Source organism: Miscanthus floridulus, chromosome 1 (assembly GCF_019320115.1).
Source record: "Miscanthus floridulus cultivar M001 chromosome 1, ASM1932011v1, whole genome shotgun sequence".
In the NCBI taxonomy this organism is placed as follows: Eukaryota; Viridiplantae; Streptophyta; class Magnoliopsida; order Poales; family Poaceae; genus Miscanthus; species Miscanthus floridulus.
In genome coordinates, this window is record NC_089580.1 from 36911880 (window position 1) to 36933655 (window position 21776).

General features: G+C 46.4%; 3 protein-coding genes across 5 annotated transcripts; 1 reads left to right on the top strand and 2 right to left on the bottom strand.

Moving 5' to 3' along the window:
- The first annotated feature begins 7692 nt into the window (after positions 1–7692).
- LOC136483015 (protein neprosin-like) lies at positions 7693–11529 on the top strand. 2 transcript variants are annotated; one of them, XR_010765313.1, is made up of 8 exons: positions 7693–8146; positions 8610–8696; positions 8778–9026; positions 9135–9299; positions 9457–9510; positions 9622–9768; positions 10783–11397; positions 11483–11529. XR_010765313.1 is itself a non-coding variant. In XM_066480166.1 (7 exons), the coding sequence occupies exons 1-7, from the start codon at positions 8003–8005 to the stop codon at positions 11158–11160; spliced, it is 1224 nt and encodes a 407-aa protein (XP_066336263.1). In that variant the 5' UTR covers positions 7693–8002; the 3' UTR covers positions 11161–11529. The 2 variants fall into 2 exon arrangements, 1 of the variants encoding a protein (XP_066336263.1); XM_066480166.1 differs by having other exon boundaries at positions 10783–11529.
- A 2850-nt stretch (positions 11530–14379) lies between these two features.
- LOC136483153 (OVARIAN TUMOR DOMAIN-containing deubiquitinating enzyme 5-like) lies at positions 14380–19203 on the bottom strand. Its single transcript, XM_066480258.1, has 3 exons — positions 18297–19203; positions 18044–18186; positions 14380–15818 (listed from the first exon to the last, which is right to left on the bottom strand). Exons 2-3 carry the CDS (start codon positions 18145–18147, stop codon positions 14945–14947), a joined length of 978 nt encoding a protein of 325 aa, XP_066336355.1. The 5' UTR covers positions 18148–18186; positions 18297–19203; the 3' UTR covers positions 14380–14944.
- A 134-nt stretch (positions 19204–19337) lies between these two features.
- Positions 19338–21691, bottom strand: LOC136483274 (uncharacterized). Of its 2 annotated transcripts, none has more exons than XM_066480377.1 (5): positions 21469–21691; positions 20388–20631; positions 20013–20286; positions 19830–19907; positions 19338–19700 (listed from the first exon to the last, which is right to left on the bottom strand). In XM_066480377.1, the coding sequence occupies exons 2-5, from the start codon at positions 20621–20623 to the stop codon at positions 19653–19655; spliced, it is 636 nt and encodes a 211-aa protein (XP_066336474.1). In that variant the 5' UTR covers positions 20624–20631; positions 21469–21691; the 3' UTR covers positions 19338–19652. The 2 variants fall into 2 exon arrangements, with proteins under 2 accessions (XP_066336474.1, XP_066336413.1); XM_066480316.1 differs by having other exon boundaries at positions 20013–20289.
- Positions 21692–21776: the final 85 nt, after the last annotated feature.

Below are 21776 nucleotides of genomic sequence, written 5' to 3' on the forward strand. Positions count from 1 at the left end.
ACATTGACAGTTTCACAGATCACAGCACCGCATCCTACGTATTGCACAACAGCGCTTGTTCTAGTGCCAAGAATCATTGAATTACACCATTCTAACACAACTCAGCTTCAGGAAGAAACTACACATTTTTGTCACTGGTGAGCAGGCGAGTTGCGGCCGGGCACCGATCCGCTCCATCGCACCGTCGCCCAGGCGGAGGCTCCCGGGGCCACGTGTCGACGCGCCCGTGAAGCGCGGAGGAGGCTGGAAGTTTGTACCAAAATATCTGCACATCTCCCTTATCCCTTATTAAGAAGTCAGTTTTTTAAAAGATTGTAATCATATCTTACAATATTTATTATGCATTATACATATCAGTAATTTGATATGTGTTTAGTTAAATTTGAAACTCTTGATTTCTTAAAAAAGCAGGATGGCCCTGTTTGTTTCGCTGAAATTTGGCTTATGCTAAAATATTGTGAGAGAAAAATATTATTCGTTCGCTGAAAAATACTGCTGAAGTAGTGCTGAGGACGACTAGTATGTTTCATCGTGACAAGGAGAAGTAGAAAATTGTCATCGTGTTTCCTTCGGGGAGGTGGTTTTTCTAGCCAGAAGCACCAACAATACTTAGGGCCCGTCTGTTTCCAGCCCGGAATAGCTTGAACTGTTCTGGGCCTGGAACCATTCTATATTTTGTACTGGGCTGGAAATATTCCTGACCGTTCCAGGCCGGGAATGCCTAACCGAACGGGCCCTTAGGGGGTGGTTGGCACGGCTTCTCCAAAACGACTCTGATTTCTCTACTTTTTACTAAAAAAACAACTCCTTTAAAAAAATGTTTAGCAGGGCTTTTCTGCAAAAGCCAGAGCCAGACGAGCCCTGCCAAATAGGCCAGGCTTATATGGTGAACAGACATTTGTATATTTTGGTGTTATAAAACTTCATAATCTGCACTGCTCTAAGTTGCTTGACGTCTGTCTAGCAGTGGACGCATGGAAACTCTGTCTCCCCTTGTCAGGCATTTGTATGGGCAAGCCTCAAAGGTCAAGGTGGTGCAGCCGCCAGCCGGAGTGTACTGGCTAGAGAGAGACAAATGGAAGAGGGGGGGGGGGGGGGGGGGGGGGGGGGGGGGGACCTTATCCTATGCCATCCTGCACGTGCTTTCTGTGCTTCTGTCTCTGCGAGGTACAGTGAAAATGTTCCATCCTTTTATGCAGACACAGTGACCAATTATATATCATGGTCAATGAGTTTTGCGAGTATTTTTCCGCCCTCTGCCAGACTACTGTAGACGGGTCAGGGTCAGGCCTCTCAGTCTCCGTATCTTTGCTGCCAGTTTACAGCCTGTTTGCTTGATCTTTGGTTTATAAGCCTTGTCTTATTAGTCAACGGATAGTATTTTTCTCTCACATCAAACTAGTCAATAGTACTTTCAGTCATGGCTTATAAGTCAAACAAACCCAAACTACTTTCTCCATGCTACTAGTCTCCACACACGCATGCATGGATTCGTGCCTAAACATTTACAGATAACAAAATCAGAATTGCTTTTATAGATGGGCCTGAAGATAGAGGGCAAGCAGCGCTGTACGTAGCTTCGTCAGATGAGCCCAGTCCTCCTAATTTCCTCTCTGGCTGCCAAACAAAACAGCGAGCCATTATATTTGCTGCAGCTGAAATGTTGCTCTCATTTAGCTGCTCCAGTGGCTCAGGCAGGCATGCCCCAGGTCCAAGTGTGTAGCTCTCCGTGGGCGGCAAGGGCAGCCTTCGGCACATGAGTGGGCTCGTGAACCGTGAACACACACGTGGGCCCGCGCTCGCCATGGGGGGAAACAGGCATGGAGGTGAGGACTGAGGAGTAGTACTATCGTACTAGGGCACCAAAGTCCTGCTTAGCTTGGAAATGAAATGAAATGAAATGAAATGCAACCTAGAGTAGGGTAGAGCACTGATGAAGTAGCTTTGGCTCCTGCATGCTAACCTCTCGGCAACTTGTTGCTTCACGGGCAAGCGAGATGATAGACAGTGGTACGTACTACTGCCGTTCCGTGCCTTGTGGCATGCAGGACTATTTGGTTCTTTTATTTACAGTTAATTTTGTGATGCAGTGATAACCTACCTAGCTAGTAGGCACTCAGCTCTCTGATATCCCTTCCCTTCCTTTGCTTGCATGATCTTCCGAAGAATTTGTGGGCATATTATGCTCTACACTAGTCCTTTTATTCTAAATTATAAGATTTTTTGGCTTTTCTAAATATAGCTTTACTAGCTAGATAGAAAAACTAAAACGTTTTATAATTTGGAACGAACATCGAAGACAGTCCGATCGAAGCGGTTCTAATTTAACGCAAGGATTTCCAGACTGAGCTTTGAAGTTGTACGATGAGAGAGCTCTGACCCAAGTTCAGGTGGTGACACCGTACCGACACCTATACGGTCCCAGGTAGAGCCGTATGTATACGTGCATGGGTCGCTCATCAGATCAGCCCGTGTCGAGTTCACGCCGCGTGTTCCTCAAGTACGGGAACATCCAGTACCCCACCACCTCCACCGACGCCCATGCTATGCTCGTGCTGTCGGTGAGGCGGTGCAAGGCATGCACTGGCCATCATTCTGTTCTACTGAAAAGGATGCAACTGTTGGGTTGCGTGCTGGTCAGAGTGTTTTACGTTTGATAAGTTTTTTTATAAATAATATTCACATTTATAGCTCTAAATAAATCTATTATGAAAATACATTTCGTAATTAATATAATGATATTTATTTAATATTATAAATATTTATATTTTTTATAATTAGTTAAACTTGACGTAGTAAAATATGGTACTGTTCTAGACTTGTACTGTAATCTTTTGGGGACTGAGGAATTACTAGTGTAGTGTTATGCAGACACACATGCACACACACCACAGGAAAGAAAAGCTCTGAAACATGAGTACTAGTAGTAAGCAGGGCCTGCTAGTGCTAGACTACCACCGTTACGCGTTTTAGTTTCTCTCGAAGAAGGTGCGTGCTTTGAAACTAAGGCATTGTTCAGTTCGTGGCCGGAAATGTTTGACGTGTCATGTCGGGTGTTACGTGGTGTTGTGTTCGGATATTAATAAAAAAAATAAATTGCAGAATTCATCAGTAAACTACGAGACGAATTTATTAAGCCTAATTAATCTACTATTAGCATATGTGTTACTGTAGCATTTTTTTTTGCCAAATCATTGACTAATTAGGTTTAAAAGATTCGTCTCGTAAATTAGTCGTAATCTGTATAATTAATTATTTTTAGTCTATATTTAATACTCCATGTATGTGTCCTAACATTCGATGTGATATGGTGTAAAGTTTTGGTGTGGAAACTAAAGAAGGGCTAAGTAGGGCAGCAGACCAGCAGAGTGAGTGACCTGATCATGCACACGCATGTTCTTACATTGGTAGGTGATCTGTTTCTTTCAGCTGGAATGTTTGCGTGTAGAGAAAGAGAGGTATTGGACGTGATAAGATCGGAATGAATACGTGAGGTTGGCTGTGTAAATCCAACTCGAAAGTGGCTTCCAGCTTGCTTGATTAGGAAAGGAAATGAAAGGAAACGAAACGAAACATATGTGTCAACTGTCAAAGATGAGACACAGACATTCGACATGCATGCATGTTTGTAATGTAGTAGTGTAGTGTAGCTGGGCAGCAGCTGTGAGCGCGCAGATGTTTCAACTGCTCGAACACGACTGATGTCTGAGTCACGTATCAAATGCAGTAGATCGAGGGCTTAAACAAACAAACAAAAAATCCAGTAGAGTAAGAGCATACTACTATACGTATACGTACAACCCGTGTGTTTATTGTTTGCTTGCTTTTTTAGCGTATGCCCCCGTATATAAGTGGACAAATGAACCTGCCAGCTCTGCTCCTCTATCACTGATTCACTGACAGCAGACCATCAGCTGTGATAACGGCTCTGAATTGTGCCCATGACTCTCGCTCTCGTCTCCTGTTCGGGCCATCAGCTGACGTGGTGTGACTTCCTCGTCTGTCGTCTCCAGCATGTGTACTCTGCCACTCTGCTGTCCTATCCATATGGGTACAATGACGCCATGTGTGTGTGTGTATATATATATATATGCCGCAGTTACTAAGCATTCAAGGACTTTTCGTAAGACGGTTTTTAGTAGAGAAGAAACCCGTGTTACGAAGTCTTGCATGATTGCATCTACTAAACTCGGAGGGATTTGGTCTCACTCTCCTGCCTTGTCAAACGGACACAATCCCGGCAGGCATAGGACCCTGTTTGGCATAGCTTCAAACGGATTTACTCTTCCGATAGACACGTGGAAGAATCAAGACTGACGAGACTAAAAATAATAGCTTTATTGGCTTCTGGTCTATCTTTCTGCTATAGTGTGCAGTGGAACCAGAGCCGGAGTTGATCCAAATTTCCACGGAAAATATCGAATCGTCGCGTTTCTCCAAAATCACGCATCTGAGTGTCCTAATATAGTGACCCCCATTTTTGTGCCACATAAGCTACCAGTACGTTCTACTACTAGTGCGTCGGTGGTAGTGAGTGACAGAGCGAGTGAGATAGGACAAGGCATGATTCGGTTGTTGTAGTTGGAAGTGACCATTTTATAATTACATAGGGCATCTCAGTGGCCTTTACCAACTTCCTTTTTCATTCTCTCGTTTGGAAATAATAGAAGAAGCATCAAAGAAAAGCAAGAAAGAAAGAAGAGAAAAAAGGTGTCTTTCAAGTGTTTTGCGCTTGCGCTTGCGCATGAGCAAAAGCGACGACGGCTTTCTCGTCGGGTTGGATGCCCTCTGTTTGTCGCAGCTTGTGGCTGAAGCAAATGTTAAATGTATGCCGGGACAATGCTGTCTGCTCCCTGCGTACGTACGTGCTAAACAAAACTAGGTTTAACTACAGCCTGTTCACTTGCTCGTAGATCGCTTATAAGTCATGGCTTATCAGCTAATGAACAGTATTTTTCTTTCACGCCAAATCAGTCAACGGTACTTTCAGTCATAGCTTATAAGCCAAATCAGTCCAAACGAACAGGACGATAAGTATAACCAAGTTTACAAAGGCAAGTATTAATATTTACGACACTAAATAAATATACACAAATTTGATGATAACATAAATATGTTGGTATGTATTTTCTATAAATCTGGTTAAATTTATAACCGTCTAACTTTAGCTGAACTTGCGGGGTTTTTTTAGACCGAGGGAGTACTCCCTCTGCTGGTGCTAATTCATCGGTTTTAAGGGCACGTGAATGAATTTATGACGGAATGCATAACGAGTCACTGTGGAGTTTTATCCCAGTGAAATCCCTTTTACCGCTGCTCTCCCCGTGGCCATAGGCATAGGCTGGGCCCCTGCACGGTGTCACTGACCACTGATCCGGTCCTGCTGACCTGACAAAACATCGAGGTTTGTCCCAGCCAGCCAGCCGCCCGGAGCAGATGCCCTGCTGTACGGTTATCTAATTTACTTTTAAAAAAATATTATTTATTAACTTAAAAAAATATGACTTATAAACCGAAGTAACGGACTCAGAGAGGCCGTGGTCGCGGACTGGAGGATCCAAGTAATTTTACCGTAACCAAGGCTGTAAGATCCGGTCAACCCTGACCTTACGCGGACCGATCATAGCCATTGACCATGCGTCCTTGCTGTTCTTTTTTCCTGCAGTGCTGCTCAGCTCAGTGCTCCCACAGCAACCCCCGTCTCCAGCCAACTAGCCTCACAGTCACAGCCCTAGGCAGCATGATTACCGTGCGCACTTCTTTTTTACCGGTACCTTTGCTCGCTCGCTCTACGTATGTGCCGGCGCCGTACCGAAAGCGAAAACATCCAGCCAATGTCTGGAGGCGTCGTACACGGCGGAGGGCACGTTTTCCCGGGGTGCTTGTACGGGCGTTTTGCCGGCTAGTGACTGGAACCCTAACACCGAGTGTGTGTACTGCCCCGGTAGGAATTAGACTAATCTAGCCGGTAAAAATCTCGGTCTGCCTGCCTGCTGGTCAGCCTGTTCGGAAGGCCGTATCGTATCGTAGATTATTTACTGCTGGCTGGTTTGGTGTGAGAGAAAAACACTGTTCCCGGCTGGAAATTTACGATCGTTTACGAGCAAGCGAACAGGCTGACACTGTTGCCTTTCGCCGGCTTTGCATGCAGAGGTGGTCGTGGTAAAAACAATCACTTTGTTAACGGCGTCGCCTTTCGTAAAGCGGCCGGAGTTAAGCAAAAAAGCCCCCTCCGCTTTGCGCGTGCGTGCGCCCGGGCCGGATCCAATGCGTGCGCCCAGCGCGCTCCGCAACGGCGCGCCCGGTCCGGCGGTGGTCTCCGTCACGCTGCCTCATGACGCCCTGCTGGCACGCGTTGATGAGCGGCTGCCAGGCGTGGCCCGCCGGCCTCGTGGCTCGCGGCTCTCCTTGTTGGGCGGGGGCGCCGGGCGCACGTGCCGCGCAGGGTGACGGGTCGGGTGGTGCCTCATCTCGTGGTCGTGGGCGGGCAAAGCTGGCGGGTGGGCCAACCTAGGACCCGACACGAGCCCGGATAAAGAAAATTACTACTCCTACCAACCCACGACCAGCCAACAACAACATCAACATGGGCAGTGCTGGTCAGCGCCTATCTTAAACAGTTTACCCCTTATAAATAACGGTGTCTCCGTCTCAGGAGAAAAAATGAACTTTTTGAATGCCTGCTCTCTGGTGTAAGGTGCTCGTTTATATTTTAGAAACCTTTTTGCAATCTATAAACACGTAATTAGAGCTACTGATATATCTAGGTTCTAGGGTGGTGTTTTATAAAGACACTCCTAACGCTATGACCAGAATAGTTTACATGCCAGTTAGTACAGTGACACATAGGACATTTCACTGATATGGCCATGACATCAAGAGGTAGAGAGATGAAAATTACAAGAAGCTGGTTTCATACAACAACTATATCTTGCACAAAAACAAAAACAAAAATTAAGAAACTACATGAAAAGAAACTTGTTTCATACAACAACTATATCTTGCACACACACACCCAAAAAGAAACTACATGAAATCAATTGGAATGGACATTACAAATACCAAGACAAAATAAGAGCGTTAGGGAAGGGAGATGATTTGGAGGAGTTTATCTTGTAGTCACATTTTGGACATTATACATTGTGAGCTATAGTTTCTTAGGTTGTATACATATATATGACATGGCATGTCATTGGATATACTATTAAGTAGTTTGCTTATTAGGACTGTCCTAACGACACAACGAAACATATACTTTGACTTCAACCTCTGATGACTTTTTTATGGTTAGTTAAGCTATTATTTTTATCATGACTTGGTATAATTCGATAATCCCTATTTTCTCTCACCAAATTCCTAACAAACCTTTCTCTTTTTTTACCAACACCAAATTTCTATCCAAACTACTCCATATGATCTACATTGTTATGGAGCATTGGTTTCTTTAAAGGGATTTAACTCGCTTTATTATAGATGAATTTCCGTTAGCAGCATTGATCACATTCAGACATCAACGACCGAAAGAAAGGAAAACCCTGGAGGCCCACATATCAGTGGGCATGGCTCCCCGGCCTGACGTTGCACGCGGGTGCACCTAATAATAATTCCCGAATCATAGAGGGGCATTTCCGTCCAGAAGCACGAGCTGGGGAAACGCCAAAAGTGGCCGCGAGAGTGCAGAGCGCTGCTGCTCGCTTCAGTCTTCACGGAGTGCCCACTGGTGTTGTCTGCAGCAAGCGCTAGTGGTAGTGGACGCACGCGCCGCTCCCAACCGAGACGACGAGCCGCCCAAGGCGACGAGCCAGCCATCACTCCCGTTCCCAATCCCACCACGCAGGCACCCGCATTGTTTCAAAATTCTCGAATCGGCCCTGGTGTGTGGTGGCAGCCGCGCGGCCGCCGGCGAGGGGCCTCGCTGGAGGAGGCGAGCGGAAGCGGGAGGGGAAGGGGAAAGGAGGCGCGGTAGCGTTGGAGGTGCCAAGACTGAGGAGGCGCGCCGCCCATGGACACCGCGCGGGGGGTCGCGTGCCTGCTCGTGGCGGTGATATGCTTGGCGTGCGCCGCCGCCGCCGCCGCGAGGTCGCCGGCGGCGAGGCTGCACCGCCACCTCAAGCGGCTCAACAAGCCGGCCGTGAAGAGTATCGAGGTGCGTCAACCCCACTTGTTTCCTCCGTCTTTTCGTCCCGCGGAGGTGTGCGTGTGTGCCATGCCGGCTGCTTTGCTGCTGCTCTTGGTAGATTTGAATTGCTTGCTTGGGGGGAAATTGTTTTTTTCTTCAGGATATTTTCCACAGATAAATTAACGCCTTGTTAACGGCGTTCGTGAGCATTTGAGCAAACCCAATCGAGGAGATGGGTGTCTGTAGCTTTTGGTTACTCGTTGAGCTCGTGTTCTGATTCATTAAAAGACGACGGCTTTTGAGGCTTCTTTTTCTGGTTGTTCTTGAGGGGAATTCGCTTTCTGGCTTATCTTTTGTGTGCACGCTTTGTGCTTGTTCTTGTATGGAGTTCTTTCTTGCTTGACTTGGGGAAACTAATTTCTCAGAGATTGTAAGGGAAACGATTCCAGTCTAATTCTAATCCAGCTGTCTGCTAATTGCAAATCTGCAGAGTCCAGACGGGGACATGATAGACTGCGTGCACATCTCACACCAGCCAGCGTTTGATCACCCTTACCTCAAGAACCACACAATCCAGGTAAACGCCCTTGCTGAAAACTTGCAGTAACTGAATTGGTCTCGTTGGAATGTCGCAGTTAACGCATTCTATGGTTTGCAGATGAGGCCGAACTACCATCCCGAAGGCCTGTACGACGAATCCAAGACCTCCAGCAGCAGTGGGGAGAGGCCTATGGTTCAGCTCTGGCATCAGAGTGGGACGTGTCCTGAAGGTACGGTCCCCATCAGGAGAACGAAGAAGGACGACCTGCTCAGGGCAAGCTCAATGCGGCGGTACGGCAGGAAGCGGCACACCACCGCAAACCCAATGTCCGTCAACCCCACCATGCTCAACGAGGGTGGCCATCAGGTACCTGCTCGTATCACCCCCTGCTGTCGAGGACCTGGGGTGGAAGAAAGAAGCTACATATGTGTGCCGTTGTACCGTGATGCTCATAACTGTTGTTGACAATTGCAGCATGCCATAGCGTATGTTCAGGGCGACAAGTACTACGGCGCCAAGGCGACTATCAATGTATGGGAGCCCAAGATCGAGCAGCCTAACGAGTTCAGCTTGTCACAGCTCTGGATCTTGGGGGGCTCATTCGGGGAGGATCTGAACAGCATCGAGGCTGGATGGCAGGTAGAGAGAGAGAAAGACCCACAGCACATGAGCTTCACATTCATAATCAGCATCGAGTAAATGCACCACCGTTTTTGCGGTTGGTCGCCCTGCCGGGCCACGATGCAGTGTGTCATCACGAGCTCTGAATCACTTATGTGCTTCTCTGTTTCATCAGGTTAGTCCGGACCTCTATGGGGATAACAACACAAGGCTGTTCACGTACTGGACTGTAAGTTTTGAGCATTCTGCCTATCCTATCTTTACCCTTCTTGGAACATTTGAAAAGAGATTACGCTTTCATTTACAGTTCCTGAACTGTTTCGCTATGTGGCATCTGTAGAGTGATGCATACCAGGCAACAGGGTGCTACAACATGCTGTGCTCAGGGTTCATTCAGGTTAACAACCAGATTGCCATGGGAGCCAGCATCTTCCCAACCTCAAGCTACTCTGGCTCCCAATATGATATCAGTATACTGATCTGGAAGGTGAGCTAAGTAATTAAACTAGTAATTCACCACATGCCATGCCTAGTGCGTACAGAATTATCAGACATGCAGAGAATATTTAGCCCACTTGCTGTTGTGCTCTTACTCGTGCTCCTCCTTGACTGGTGAACCTGTACCTGGGGCTTTGAAAATTGGTTTCCTCCTTACCCGTGGTTATCATACTCCTTTTCTCAACAACCTCTTTCTTATCACTAATGATTACTCTACTTTTGATTTTTCAAAGGAAACAACCATTGCTACTTTTCACCTCAACCAGATAGTGTTTTTTTCTCATTTCCATTGAGCATGGGTAATGAGTGCACGATTTACATGCTAGAAGAACATGAATGCATCCACTTAGGTGGCATTTGGATTGTGGGTTATAACAGGTGGGAATGGGAAATGGGCATGGTAGGATACATTTTCCCTTGTTTGATAAAAGGGATATGGAAATGAGTTGGGTTTGGAATAGGGATAAAAGGGGCTCATATACCATACCTGACTCCCTATCAGTCCGATGTATCTCACCTGCGGCCACTTGCCAGCGCAAGGAACAGCTAACACAACATCCCTAGCAAGTGCAAGTCACGCCACAGGAGTTGTAGTACTAACTACCAGCAAGCGTACATGGGAGTCAGCAAGGATAGCCGTGGAAGCAAAGAGATGGGCAGCAGCATACTTCTGGATATGTGAATTTTCCATTTCTTTTTTCTCTTTTGCATTATTCCATACTTAACCCAAACCCAAACCATATGCATCCAGACATGGGAATGGCAATAGAATCTTTTATCCCTAATCCAAACACACCAACTTACTTATAATATCTTTATCCCATACCCACCCAGCATCCAAATGGCACCTTAGTGTATGCTCAGCGGCTATTATTCCTTGATACTCAAATCTAGCAATGTAAATGTAGAAGAGGATTTTGCATAGAAATACAATGATACACCTTTCCAATGTGTGGCTGCTATATCTATAGTAATCTTTTCCGTATGTATGTCATCTGTGCAGGACCCAAAGGAGGGCAACTGGTGGATGCAATTCGGCAAGGACTACGTTCTCGGGTACTGGCCGTCCTTCCTCTTCTCATACCTGGCGGACAGCGCTTCGATGATCGAGTGGGGCGGGGAGGTGGTGAACTCGCAGCCAGATGGCATGCACACCTCGACGCAGATGGGCAGCGGGCACTTTCCGGAGGAAGGGTTCAGCAAGGCGAGCTACTTCAAGAACATCCAGGTGGTGGACAGCACCAACAACCTCAAGGCTCCCAAGGGGCTGGGCACCTTCACGGAGCAGTCCAACTGCTACGACGTGCAGAACGGCAACAACGGCGACTGGGGCACCTACTTCTACTACGGCGGCCCTGGGAGGAGCTCCAGCTGCCAGTAACTTTCAAGGCATGACAGCCATCCGAGTGGGAATACACGGTCCGCATCAGTTTTCTGGTAGCTCTAGGTAGTATGTGATGTGAATTGGGTCGTTTTTTGTGTCTCACCTGTAGTTTCTCTCGAGTCTCTTGTTCTTTTCCCCCCTTGTTGATTAGTGCCAGGATGGCTTCTGAAGAGAAGCATGGCATGTGGTGGTGATGCCCTACCCTTATGGTGGCCTACCTCCTTTTCCTATATGGTAGATTCACTTGTCCTTGTGGTTATGGGCTGTGCCTCTTTTTTTTTTTTCCTGTCACCTTTTTTTCACCTTTGATGGATGTCAGTGCGGCGCACCGAAAGGTGGAATGGGCAGAATTCAGATTTGCCAGCAGCTTTATGTGCCACTGATGGATGGATGGATGGGTGGGTAACTGCCTAACTGGTGCTGGTGTACTACAAGAACAAGAAAAGAAAAAAAGAAGGGACATGTCCATGCCATTGCATTGTTGATTGTTCTGGATAGAGCACATCTGGGAGATTATGAAATGTTCTGTGCTCCAGATCTTAGTGGAGGTATAGTGCACCAGTGACATGTACATCAATCAGATGTTTCATTGGCTTTTCCTGGTAATCTCTTGTGCATGGTTTGGAGAAAGAGAAAGTAACAGTAGTTTAAGTAACCCATATTGGTTGACAGGCCAGGGACGTTCAAGTTGAGAGGCGGCGGTTTGTTTGGCGCGGGGGCAGAGCAGCAGCAGGTCAAATGTCAATTCTGCGCGTGTTGGTATATGGGTTTGTGGAGACGCTGGTAAATTTTGTGCCGTTGTGAAAACATGACAGGGTCCATCCATGTGCCACAATTCCCCAGGCCAACCAAACCTTGCCCCGCAGGACTGTAAACGGAAAAAGGAAGACCCTGTTTACCGGCAATCAAAACATTCGTCTTGGTAAGTACACATCGTTCATCGTTCACATTCAGCGTGTTTTTTCTTTTTTTGTTTTCTTTCTGAACCAGCATCATCGACTGTTCAATGGATGGATCGTGTTTACACGGCAACAAGCTAATATAGCTCCTGAATGTGAATGCGCTGTGGTCCACAGCTTTGCAGAATTGTAATAACTTCATAATAGAACTAGGTGTTTACACGGCACTCAGCAGAACAGTCAAGGAGGAGAGGAAGCAGTCGAACTGGATCTGGATGATGCGAGAGAGGTGGAGGCGTTGCTGTGGAGCGAGCGTCGACTGCAGCTTGCCAGATATCTTTCGAGACGACGCAGTCGCAGTCGCAGAGTGGAGCCGGCCGGCGAGCTAGCACATGCCCGGCAGGTAAGCGGCAGCGAACAGTGTGCCTGGCTCGGTGGCTCTGGCTGCCCCCATCCTGGCTTGGCATCGGGCCAATAATAATGATAGGATGGGCTGGCCGCCATACCGAAGACCAAGACCCAAGAAAGAATCCAAGATGGCCGCGCATACTGTACGTATGCAGATTCAGAGCGAGGCAGCAGGCTGGAGTGGAGTCTGCATTTGCAGTGGGCACTAGAGCAGTCAAGCAGAGCCGGGGAGGAGACGCAGACGCCGTGGCTCGGGCCTACGCTGGTTCAGCGGCACGGGGGATGCACCAGCCAACGCCCAACGATGCTGTCCGGTGTCCGTCCGTCCCTTCAGAATTCAGATGGATGGGATGCAGATGGATGCAGTCAAGCAATGCAGATGCAGCGCAGGTGGCGGCCTGTGCTCGCGTCCCCAAGCCCAAGTTGGGCCTGTGGGCCGTGTTGCGAGTAGAAAGGAACAGTACAAGTGGCCAACCATTCAACCAAAGCCACTCGGGAGTCGGGACGTGGAGGAGGGAGAGAAGAGAGAGGGAGAGGGGAAGGTGAGAGGTGGTTGTTTTGTGAAGTAATCATCTCATGATAGAAAAATTAAGATTATAAGATAAGTATTTTACCATTATATGATTTAATATTGTCATGCACTCACAATATTAAACTTTTCTTTGTTGATTGCATAGATTGAGGATAATGGAATTCTTATAAGACAATTTTAAAGACAACACATTGTATTCCTGGACTGCCCTATTGCCATAATGATTTGGAGGATTATCTTCTTTGCTACTAGTTTAACTCAACCTAGATCAATCAGCCACATGTTTGGTAACTGGCTGTCTAATCAAAATAAAAGGATTAGAAATTTGATTTGGGTGGGAGTGGCTGCTATGTGTTGGGCTATTTGGAGATGCCGTAATGATGTTGTTTTTAATAAAATAAAATCTAACTCTATTATGCAGGTCATTTTCAGGGGAGCGTACTGGTTACGCTTCTGGGCCCAGCTGCAGCGTGAAGAGCAAGCTAAGGACGCGCTCTCGACAATAAGCAAGAAATTAGAAGTTATTGCTCTAGAGATATCCAATAACGGATGGAAACAATTTTATTGTTTAAGTTAGCGTCTTGGTCATGTTATAAGACCTTGGCTTTCTTTTTGGTTTTATCATTATCTGTAATTTTGGGCTGTGTACATCTACGGATGTAGAGGCCGGATGTTTATCCATTATCTAAAAAAAAACATTGTATGAGTAAGTTGTTTAATCGTCTCATGATTAGATCTATGATACAACATTAATGTACTTACACTTACATTGGTTATTAGGCGATAAAAATGTGTGCGGGAGGACACCTTAAATGAGAGGTAGAACAAGGCAATGACACAACTCCGATCCCATACAAGCAATCAAGACTTGTAGTCTCGCCAAAGTTTATCTAGGACATATACAATATTAGTGGTTCACTGGTCCAATCAGTGGTCTATGGAATGCTCCCTCAGTCCCAAGCTAAGACTCCCATCTTTTTAAGAAAATGGTATCAACATTTGTATTTCTAAATAGGTTTGCTATGAGAATATATGACACGATTAATCTAATGATGCTTACAGTATTTGTTATCACAAATATTAATATGTTTTTTTATATATTTTGTCAAAGTTGAGATTGTTTGACTCATCGAAATACGAGATGGAGACTTATTTTGGGACGGAGAGAGTATTATAATAAAAAATATGCCCAAGTATATAACATATGACATAATAGTTGAGGTAAGACAATAACACTGCAATAGTCTTTTTTTAGTGTCTGCTGTGTGTTTTCAATGTTGACACGATCAGACAGTACTGCCTGCAAATTGTACGTGTGTAAATGTATCTAAAAAATAGAGCAAATTTGTCTCCGAAAAGGGGAATAAAAGTTGGAGCAAGTGCTCAACATAGATCAGACACAGCCTTCAAAGAATACATACATAGCCAGCAGCAGTGCAGCACAATGACAGATCACAAGTTCAGAACGACACCAAAGACCAAACTGCAATTCAAACGGACAGACCAGAAGTTCACAAGGACACCGAAGGCCAAACTGCAATTCAAATGGTCGGATATGAAATTGGCAGCCAATTCGGATTTCGGAAAGCAGCAAGCCAGCAACGACATGACGCGTTGTAATAGTAAGTAGCTCGGTCATTTCACTTCCACAGCACACTCATCGATAAGCAGCAACAAACAACAGCTGGCAGCAACAAACAACAGCTATTGCGAACAGTAACAGCACACAACTTCAGACCACAAAACACATCACTGATGAGAGCAAAATTGTTTGGGAAACAAACTCCCCAATACAGCTTTGATTGGTACACTCGACCTTCATCGACAGATGGGAAAGATTACAGCAACCAGAAAAAGAAAAAGTCATCTGTTGTATTCAGACTCAGACAAGCACCACCCGTAACAATCAAAACGTATTAGAGACCATCAGAACATCCTCCTGTTAAGATGATTCGGCTGGAATCACCGAGTTGTAGTGCTCGCCGAGACCATAGGCGTGCCTGTGAAACGACAGCCTGATGCTTGGATCACCGGCACCACTACCTCCAGATCTAGATTTGTATTCTTTGCCCATCTCCACGTCCGGGAAGGAGCCAGAGTAGACCACGATATGTCTCTTCAGGCAGTGGGTCAGCGCACCAAGTTCGAGCTGCCCACCCCAAGCTGCAGTGGATTCCATCTCCTCGCAGTACTTCTCGAAGCTCTCCATGGGATCTGGTCCAATATCGGCCTTGCTTTCCGCTAAGTAAAACGGGAGGAAATCAGCAGCGTGCTCCCTCATGTACTTGGCTGCCATTTGCCGTAGGTCCTGGTAACTGTACTGTGCAGCTCCATTGGAATGGAGCAATAGCTGGTTTTCGACAGCACGGTACAGGCAGTGACCGTCCGGCTTTATCTCTTGAATGGTCAGCCCCAAGGGCTCAAGCTTCCTTTCAAGCTTCTCGTTTTCTAGCACGCGGTCGCTCACGAGATTGCTTTGTTCTTCTTGGATCCACTGCTCTCGAGCAGCTTCCTTCTTCGCCTTCTTCTCTCGCCGTCGTGCTCCCTTGCTGGGCTTTGTGGAATCCGAATTGCTGGAAACTGAAACACCAGCTATGGCCTTCACTAAGTTGTCAAGGTTTCCCTTCTCTGAGCTGCCAGAGGGTTTGTACCCAAAGGAAGCAAGCTCTGCAGCATGATTCGCCTCTAACTCCCTTGAGAGGCGTGTAATCTCTTCCTCTACCTGCTTTTTCTTTGCCTTCTGCTCAGCTTTGCTTCCTTTTGCAGCAGCTTTCTTGAGGCTTGTTTCCTTATCCTGGAGTTTTGATTTCTCTTTCCTGTTTCAGATACATTGAACTTGTAAGGAAACTAGTGAGTTGCGATATATAACTGGAAAAGAAGAAGCTCGCCATCTATAAAACCCTCGAGTAAACAGGCAAAGAACATCAAGGATGATAATACTTCATTCCAAATTATAGTTCACTTTAATTTTGTCCTAAGTTAGCGAAGTTTGACTTAGGACAAAGCTAAAGTGAACTATAAGGAAGTAAGAATTAAAAACAGCAAGTTCCAGCATCAACACAAGTCAGCTACTCACCTGATTTTGCACAATAAGACAAATGGAGAAATATGAAACAGCCACAGCTTTGCAGGTCACAATGTTTGACATGAACATACACTTGGTGCACAACACAATATATTGTGCTTAACCAGTCAGCTGGCATAAAAGTGCCTCTAGAAATTGACCAGAACCTTCAGGTGTGACCTTTGTTCCCCACAACGACTCGGCTACTATATTGTATAACATTTGAATTGATCATTATACGAAGTTTTCAAACCTAAACTATTGTGTCATACTTAATCTTCCGATATGTACATTATCAAACAGAGGTCCATCAGACCATCCCACAATTGAAACCACTGCACCTAAAGTGATCAATGCAGCATTTTTTTTAATCTGGATGACATTGATGTGATCTTCATAAACTTCATTGAATAGGAAATGATTAACAAAAGTGCATTACAATCGTAACACCTTTTCCTTTAGGCTGATTGGTTCAAGAGTGGGTTCTAAGAGAAGCCTATCCATATGAAACCAAGAGGCAAACATTTGGCATTAAGCATGTACAACTTGTGTCATGTGCGTGTCTGCGTAATCACTTGACAATAAAGTGCATGCAAGTATATATTTTGCTTGCAATCCATACATCACTACATAAATAAATAGCTTTAATAGCGAGTAACTTTATTGTAACCATAATTTTTTAGTGTCCTGAGGGCACTCCCAATGCAAACACTGACATAGTTTCTATGTGTATTAATTATCTTGCCAGGTAAGCAGTTTGCTAATGTCGCAGTAGATTTATTGAAGAGATAGAAGGAAAAAAGGAGAAACCGTTTCTACATCAAGAAACGTAGTCTTCAAGTGCATCTAAGCCAGAAGAAAAAATCGCTATCGCGTTGTGGACAGCGACATCATTTATAGTGGCATCACTCAGATCCTGTGCGCCCACGCCCCATAACCTCCCCGCTGCCGCCGCCGCAAAATCCCCGCGCCTCGCACGCTCCAGCAGCCCCTGCTGCCCGCTCCGCTCGCGCACCCGCAGCCCTGTCCCCTTCCCATGCACGCTCTTTCTTCGCCCACGCGCTCCGGCAACGGAGTCCCATCCCGCGACGCCGCTTTCCCGCAAGTGCGCTCTTTTATCCTGCCTGCCCCAGCAAAAGGCGGCAATCTAACTTCCTCTCCCATCTACAGGCATCATCTATAGGACTCAATCCATCCATCCCAAAGTGTTGGTCAGGCAGATTCATCCCAAGCCTGGTCGCCGGCTCTAATCTGAATCTGAGATATGATACGTCACTACCCAGCAGTCTGAGTCTGAGGTATGTTTGCAGTTGCAGTGTAACTTAACCTTAACATGGTATCTGAGTGTCACAGTACGGACACATCACATGTCCTTTCTAGTTCATGGCAGGGTTGACAACTGATATAATCCCTTCTGATAAAGAAAGTTGAGGCTAGCATATATGCCACAAGGTTACTTTGCCACAGCTGATTCCTCTCTATTTATGGTGCATGCAAGTGCTTGTTTAATTTGTTCTGTATGGAATTGGGATGGTTGGGTCTAAATTGCACTCTCTCCTTAAGAAACTACCTATAGAAAGTATGTATTGGAACTGCCCTGAGAGGTTCTAGTCATCTAGGTCGCGACAAAAAAAGTCAACCTTCCTAGATAAATCAATTTGCAACTGTTTGGAGTATAATGAAGAAAAGGCGCCCAGCTATAATAACCACACTAAATTACAAAGACGAGAAGATATGCAAATGCCAACACTCCGTAGCTCGGTAATTTTGTCTTTATCTTCAAAAGAGAGAAAATCCACGACCGTACTAGAGTGTCAAATACAATTAACCAGGCACCCTACAATTTATTAGGACCCCAAGTAATCTACCGTGGGGGTGGAAAATCGATTTCGATGCGTACGTTAAACGGAAATCTAGTAGGAAAGCCACGAGCTTAATCACCCAATCCATAGCAAGCAAGGGGAAGGGAGAACCAACCTGTGCCTCGAGAGCACCTCCTCGAGCGTCTCTTCCTTCCGCTGAGGCGCCTGCACGGACGCCGTCTCGTCGGCGGCGGATTCGACGGCTAGGGTTTCCTCCATCGCCAGGGAACGAACCGGGCTCGGGGATGGACCGACCGACTGGCCGACAGATAAAAAAAAAAGGCTACAGCTTGGTTTTACCTTACCCGTGCGTGCGATTGCTATTTTCTTATAATCATGAAGCAGGTCGGTTTTCCCTTTTTGCTAACCTCGATCAGACGGCGGAGAGGAAAACTGGTGACGTGTCCAGGCCGGACTCGCTTGGATCCGGTTGCGCGCGGGGCCAGGGAGGGACCGAGGGAGGCAGCCGAAACCGAAAGAGGATGGAAGCGGAGCAGCGCCCGGGACTGAGCGTGGGGGTGCCGGCGGCGACTAGCTGGCCGGAGGAGGCGGCGGTAGGCGGTGGCGGACTGGGGAGGCCGAACAGGCGGTGCCGCGGTGGGCGGGTGAATAGAGCGCTATTGGGATTTGGGAGGGAATCGGTCCATCAGGCCCAAACACTTGTAGCGGTTTCACGACCGGCCCACAAGTCGTTCTACTCACAAACCACCATCTTAAAAAAACTTCTATAGCCGGTGTCTCAAAAATTTGCAAGCAGTTGCGCTCAATGCATAGAACATCAAATTCACATTAGAGCCGTCACAGTCTCTATAGCACTGTAAAGCAAGATTAATAGGACAACTGCAAATCTGAAATGCAGCCACAAAATTCACAGGAATAAACGGAGTTTAACGAATACTTGCTCCATTAAAATTTACAGGCCTTGTTTCATTCGTTTAAGACAAGCACTTGACCCGCAATTATTCTATTAATGTAATCTGTATGAGAAATGACAATCGTAAGTAAACATTTTCAATACGAATCTAATAACATCGATCTGGTATTACAAGAATCATGCCTTAATAATAAAGAAATGGTTAATATTTGGTCAAAGGCTTGTCCTATAAAGCTTTGTAATTTCAAGGTACAGAGTACCAACACATCAACTCTGTAACGATGGCATATGTTCCTGACTGATGAGACTTCAGAAAACTCTGGGAACTCAGTCCCTGTCTGTTTCATCCACAGGTCTGTTTCAGCTTTAGGCAGGATGAAAGAAACAAGGCCCTTAGGCAGGATGAAAGTATTGAATGCTGTTTCAGCCTGAACTCAACCATACGGCAGGCTAGTCCACATTTGAAAATTTTGGTCAGTTTTCATTGAATGATTACCATAAGTCTTACAAGCTAAAAGTTTATGACAATTAAACATCATAATTCATTGGTTCTCAGCCAACATCCAACTTTCAATGTTCCTCAACGGTTGAACATTCCTTCCTCTATGATTTTGAGAAACCATCTATTGTATCCAACTTTCATTGTTTCTCACAAAGGTGCCCACTACCCACAAAGATGGAGCTGCACCTCGCTAGATCAGGAATCTAACATGCTCTTTGCTGTTGACATCAATTGATCTTGATCAGAGCACTCATAGCACCAAATTAGATGCTGAGGTTTGTCTGCCACCTAACTATAGATTTTTGCCAGCAGCTGAAGTCAAGTCCAAAATTTCATTCACCTCGACCTCTATTCTGAATCACTCTCCATGCTCAAAGCCTTCAAGCCTCTAGCTCTCTGCAGGTTGTTTCACTCGTATCAGCAACAGCCAACAGGCAGTAAGAGAATGTCAATTTGAAGTTGAATAGAGAGGTACAGGTACAAAATGTACTTTAAGCAAAACAAAATTGTCTATATGCAGGCTACCTTTTTAGAACTCTTCTTCTCTCTGACTTCATATCTCTCATGCGACAAATCTGATAACCAGGCTCCTGGGCTCACCATCTATAGTTGTCAAAAAATGAAACAGAAGGCAAGACCGAAAGAATGAGTATGATCATAACAATGAAATGAAAACTTATAAATTGAATTAGTGGAAGTGAGCATTACAAGCAAGCACTTCTGCATCAACTTGGGCCTCTTCTTTGGCCGCTGTGGCAGCTTGCAGCCCTTCATTGCCATGAAGTCCTCCTCCTTCTCCTTGTTTGACAATGCAATGAAGAATCTTGGCAACGCAGTGGTTCCTTTCTCCTCTGTTATGCTACCAAAGTCGAACCCATTTCCATCGAAGGGAAATGGTGAACCCCTCGTTGTGTAATACCTGTCCTTCTCTGGCGATAGCGCCATCGAGTGCTTGTAATCATTCACCAGTGAATTTAATTTCCTGCTGACAGAAGGTATTTTGTATAATGTATCAGGGGCTCAGGGAACTTGTTCATATTATAGTGGGCAATGCAAACAAAGCCTGTGCACCGCTGAAATTACCTGCGGTTAAGAGTGCTAGGGCGCCGTGGTGAACGAAATGTCGCAATGTCAGCTCCAAGGAGGGGTCGAGGAGCACGGGGTATGGCACGTCTCAGACCTTCAGATGGCGACGGCGATGGTGAGCCGTCATCACGCGTCTTGACGCATCGCAGCCTCTTCCGGCTGCCCCATTGCAGGAAGAGGTTTGGCTCGCTGGGAGACCTTGAGGGCCTCGAGTCCTTCGCCTCCTGATCCATCCTGTATCCTGGAAGGGAACACGGCTAGTTAGGCACCAGGTAGTGAATGAAGTCAACAGAGCAACTTTGGATCAAAGTTCCAGTGGATTTAGTGAACTTGGACACTCAAATCAGATCAAAAACCTTGCCCCGAAAATCATTAGGAAACTATGTTGCCCCCCAAAAAAAAAGTAAAGAAGAGGCTCTTCCTCTCCATCCAAACACATAGTGCCCTCTTACGGTCTTTACCCCCCAACAAGGATGAGATTAAAACAAAGGACTCCTAAACTTTGTACAAGGACTCTTACAAAAGGTAGGATCCTACTCCTCGGTCGATCTAGAAGGGGGAACGGAGCATGCAGTAGAACTACCAAACAGAAAATCACTGTGTTTTGGGGGCCAAAAATCTAATCTTTCTCTTCAAAAAGTGACCTGCTACAAAGAAATCAGGCACGCAAGACCAAAAAATCTAACCCCCCGAGTTCCAAAAACTGGCAAGATTGTGCGCATAAGAGTAGACCAAATGACGCCCATGTGTTCATCGACCTAAACATCTGGTCTAAGAAATCCATGAGAACCCAAGGAGAGAGTCGACGAGGTGGTAGAAAGAGAAATCTAACGCTCATCTTCAAGCATAATCCATCCGCCAAAACCAGATCGAGAAAGAGAAAAATCAGGGCCACACCTTCCAGTTCCAGCTACACCAACGCGACTAGTGACCAGGATACAGATTCACAGGTCCAACGCACTCAATCCAACCCCGAGAAGAGACGGCCTCCAAAGTCCAAACCGGAGGGGGGGAAAACAAAGAGCTCCCAAATCCCAGAAGAATGGGGACGGCAAAGAACTGAAGAAGTGGTGCTTACAGTTACAGATTTGCTGCTCCACCGCCGGTCCACTCCAGCAAACCTCTCGGAAGCGGGTTGGCAGATGTAGAGGAGCCTGTGGAGTAGAAGAGGAGGAGGAGTTGTTGCGGGATTAGGCGGCTGGGTGGTGTTGCTTCCTGGGCTGCTGCGCCTACGCGTTCTTGGCGAGAGAGACGAAGGGGCAGCCAAGCGGGGGCGCGGTGCACACACCAGACAGGCAGCCGCTCTCCTCTGCCTCCCCTCCTGTTATGGATGGGTCCGCTCTGCCCTGGGAAGGTCCGTGGCCGTCGGATCGGGCGCGGACGACT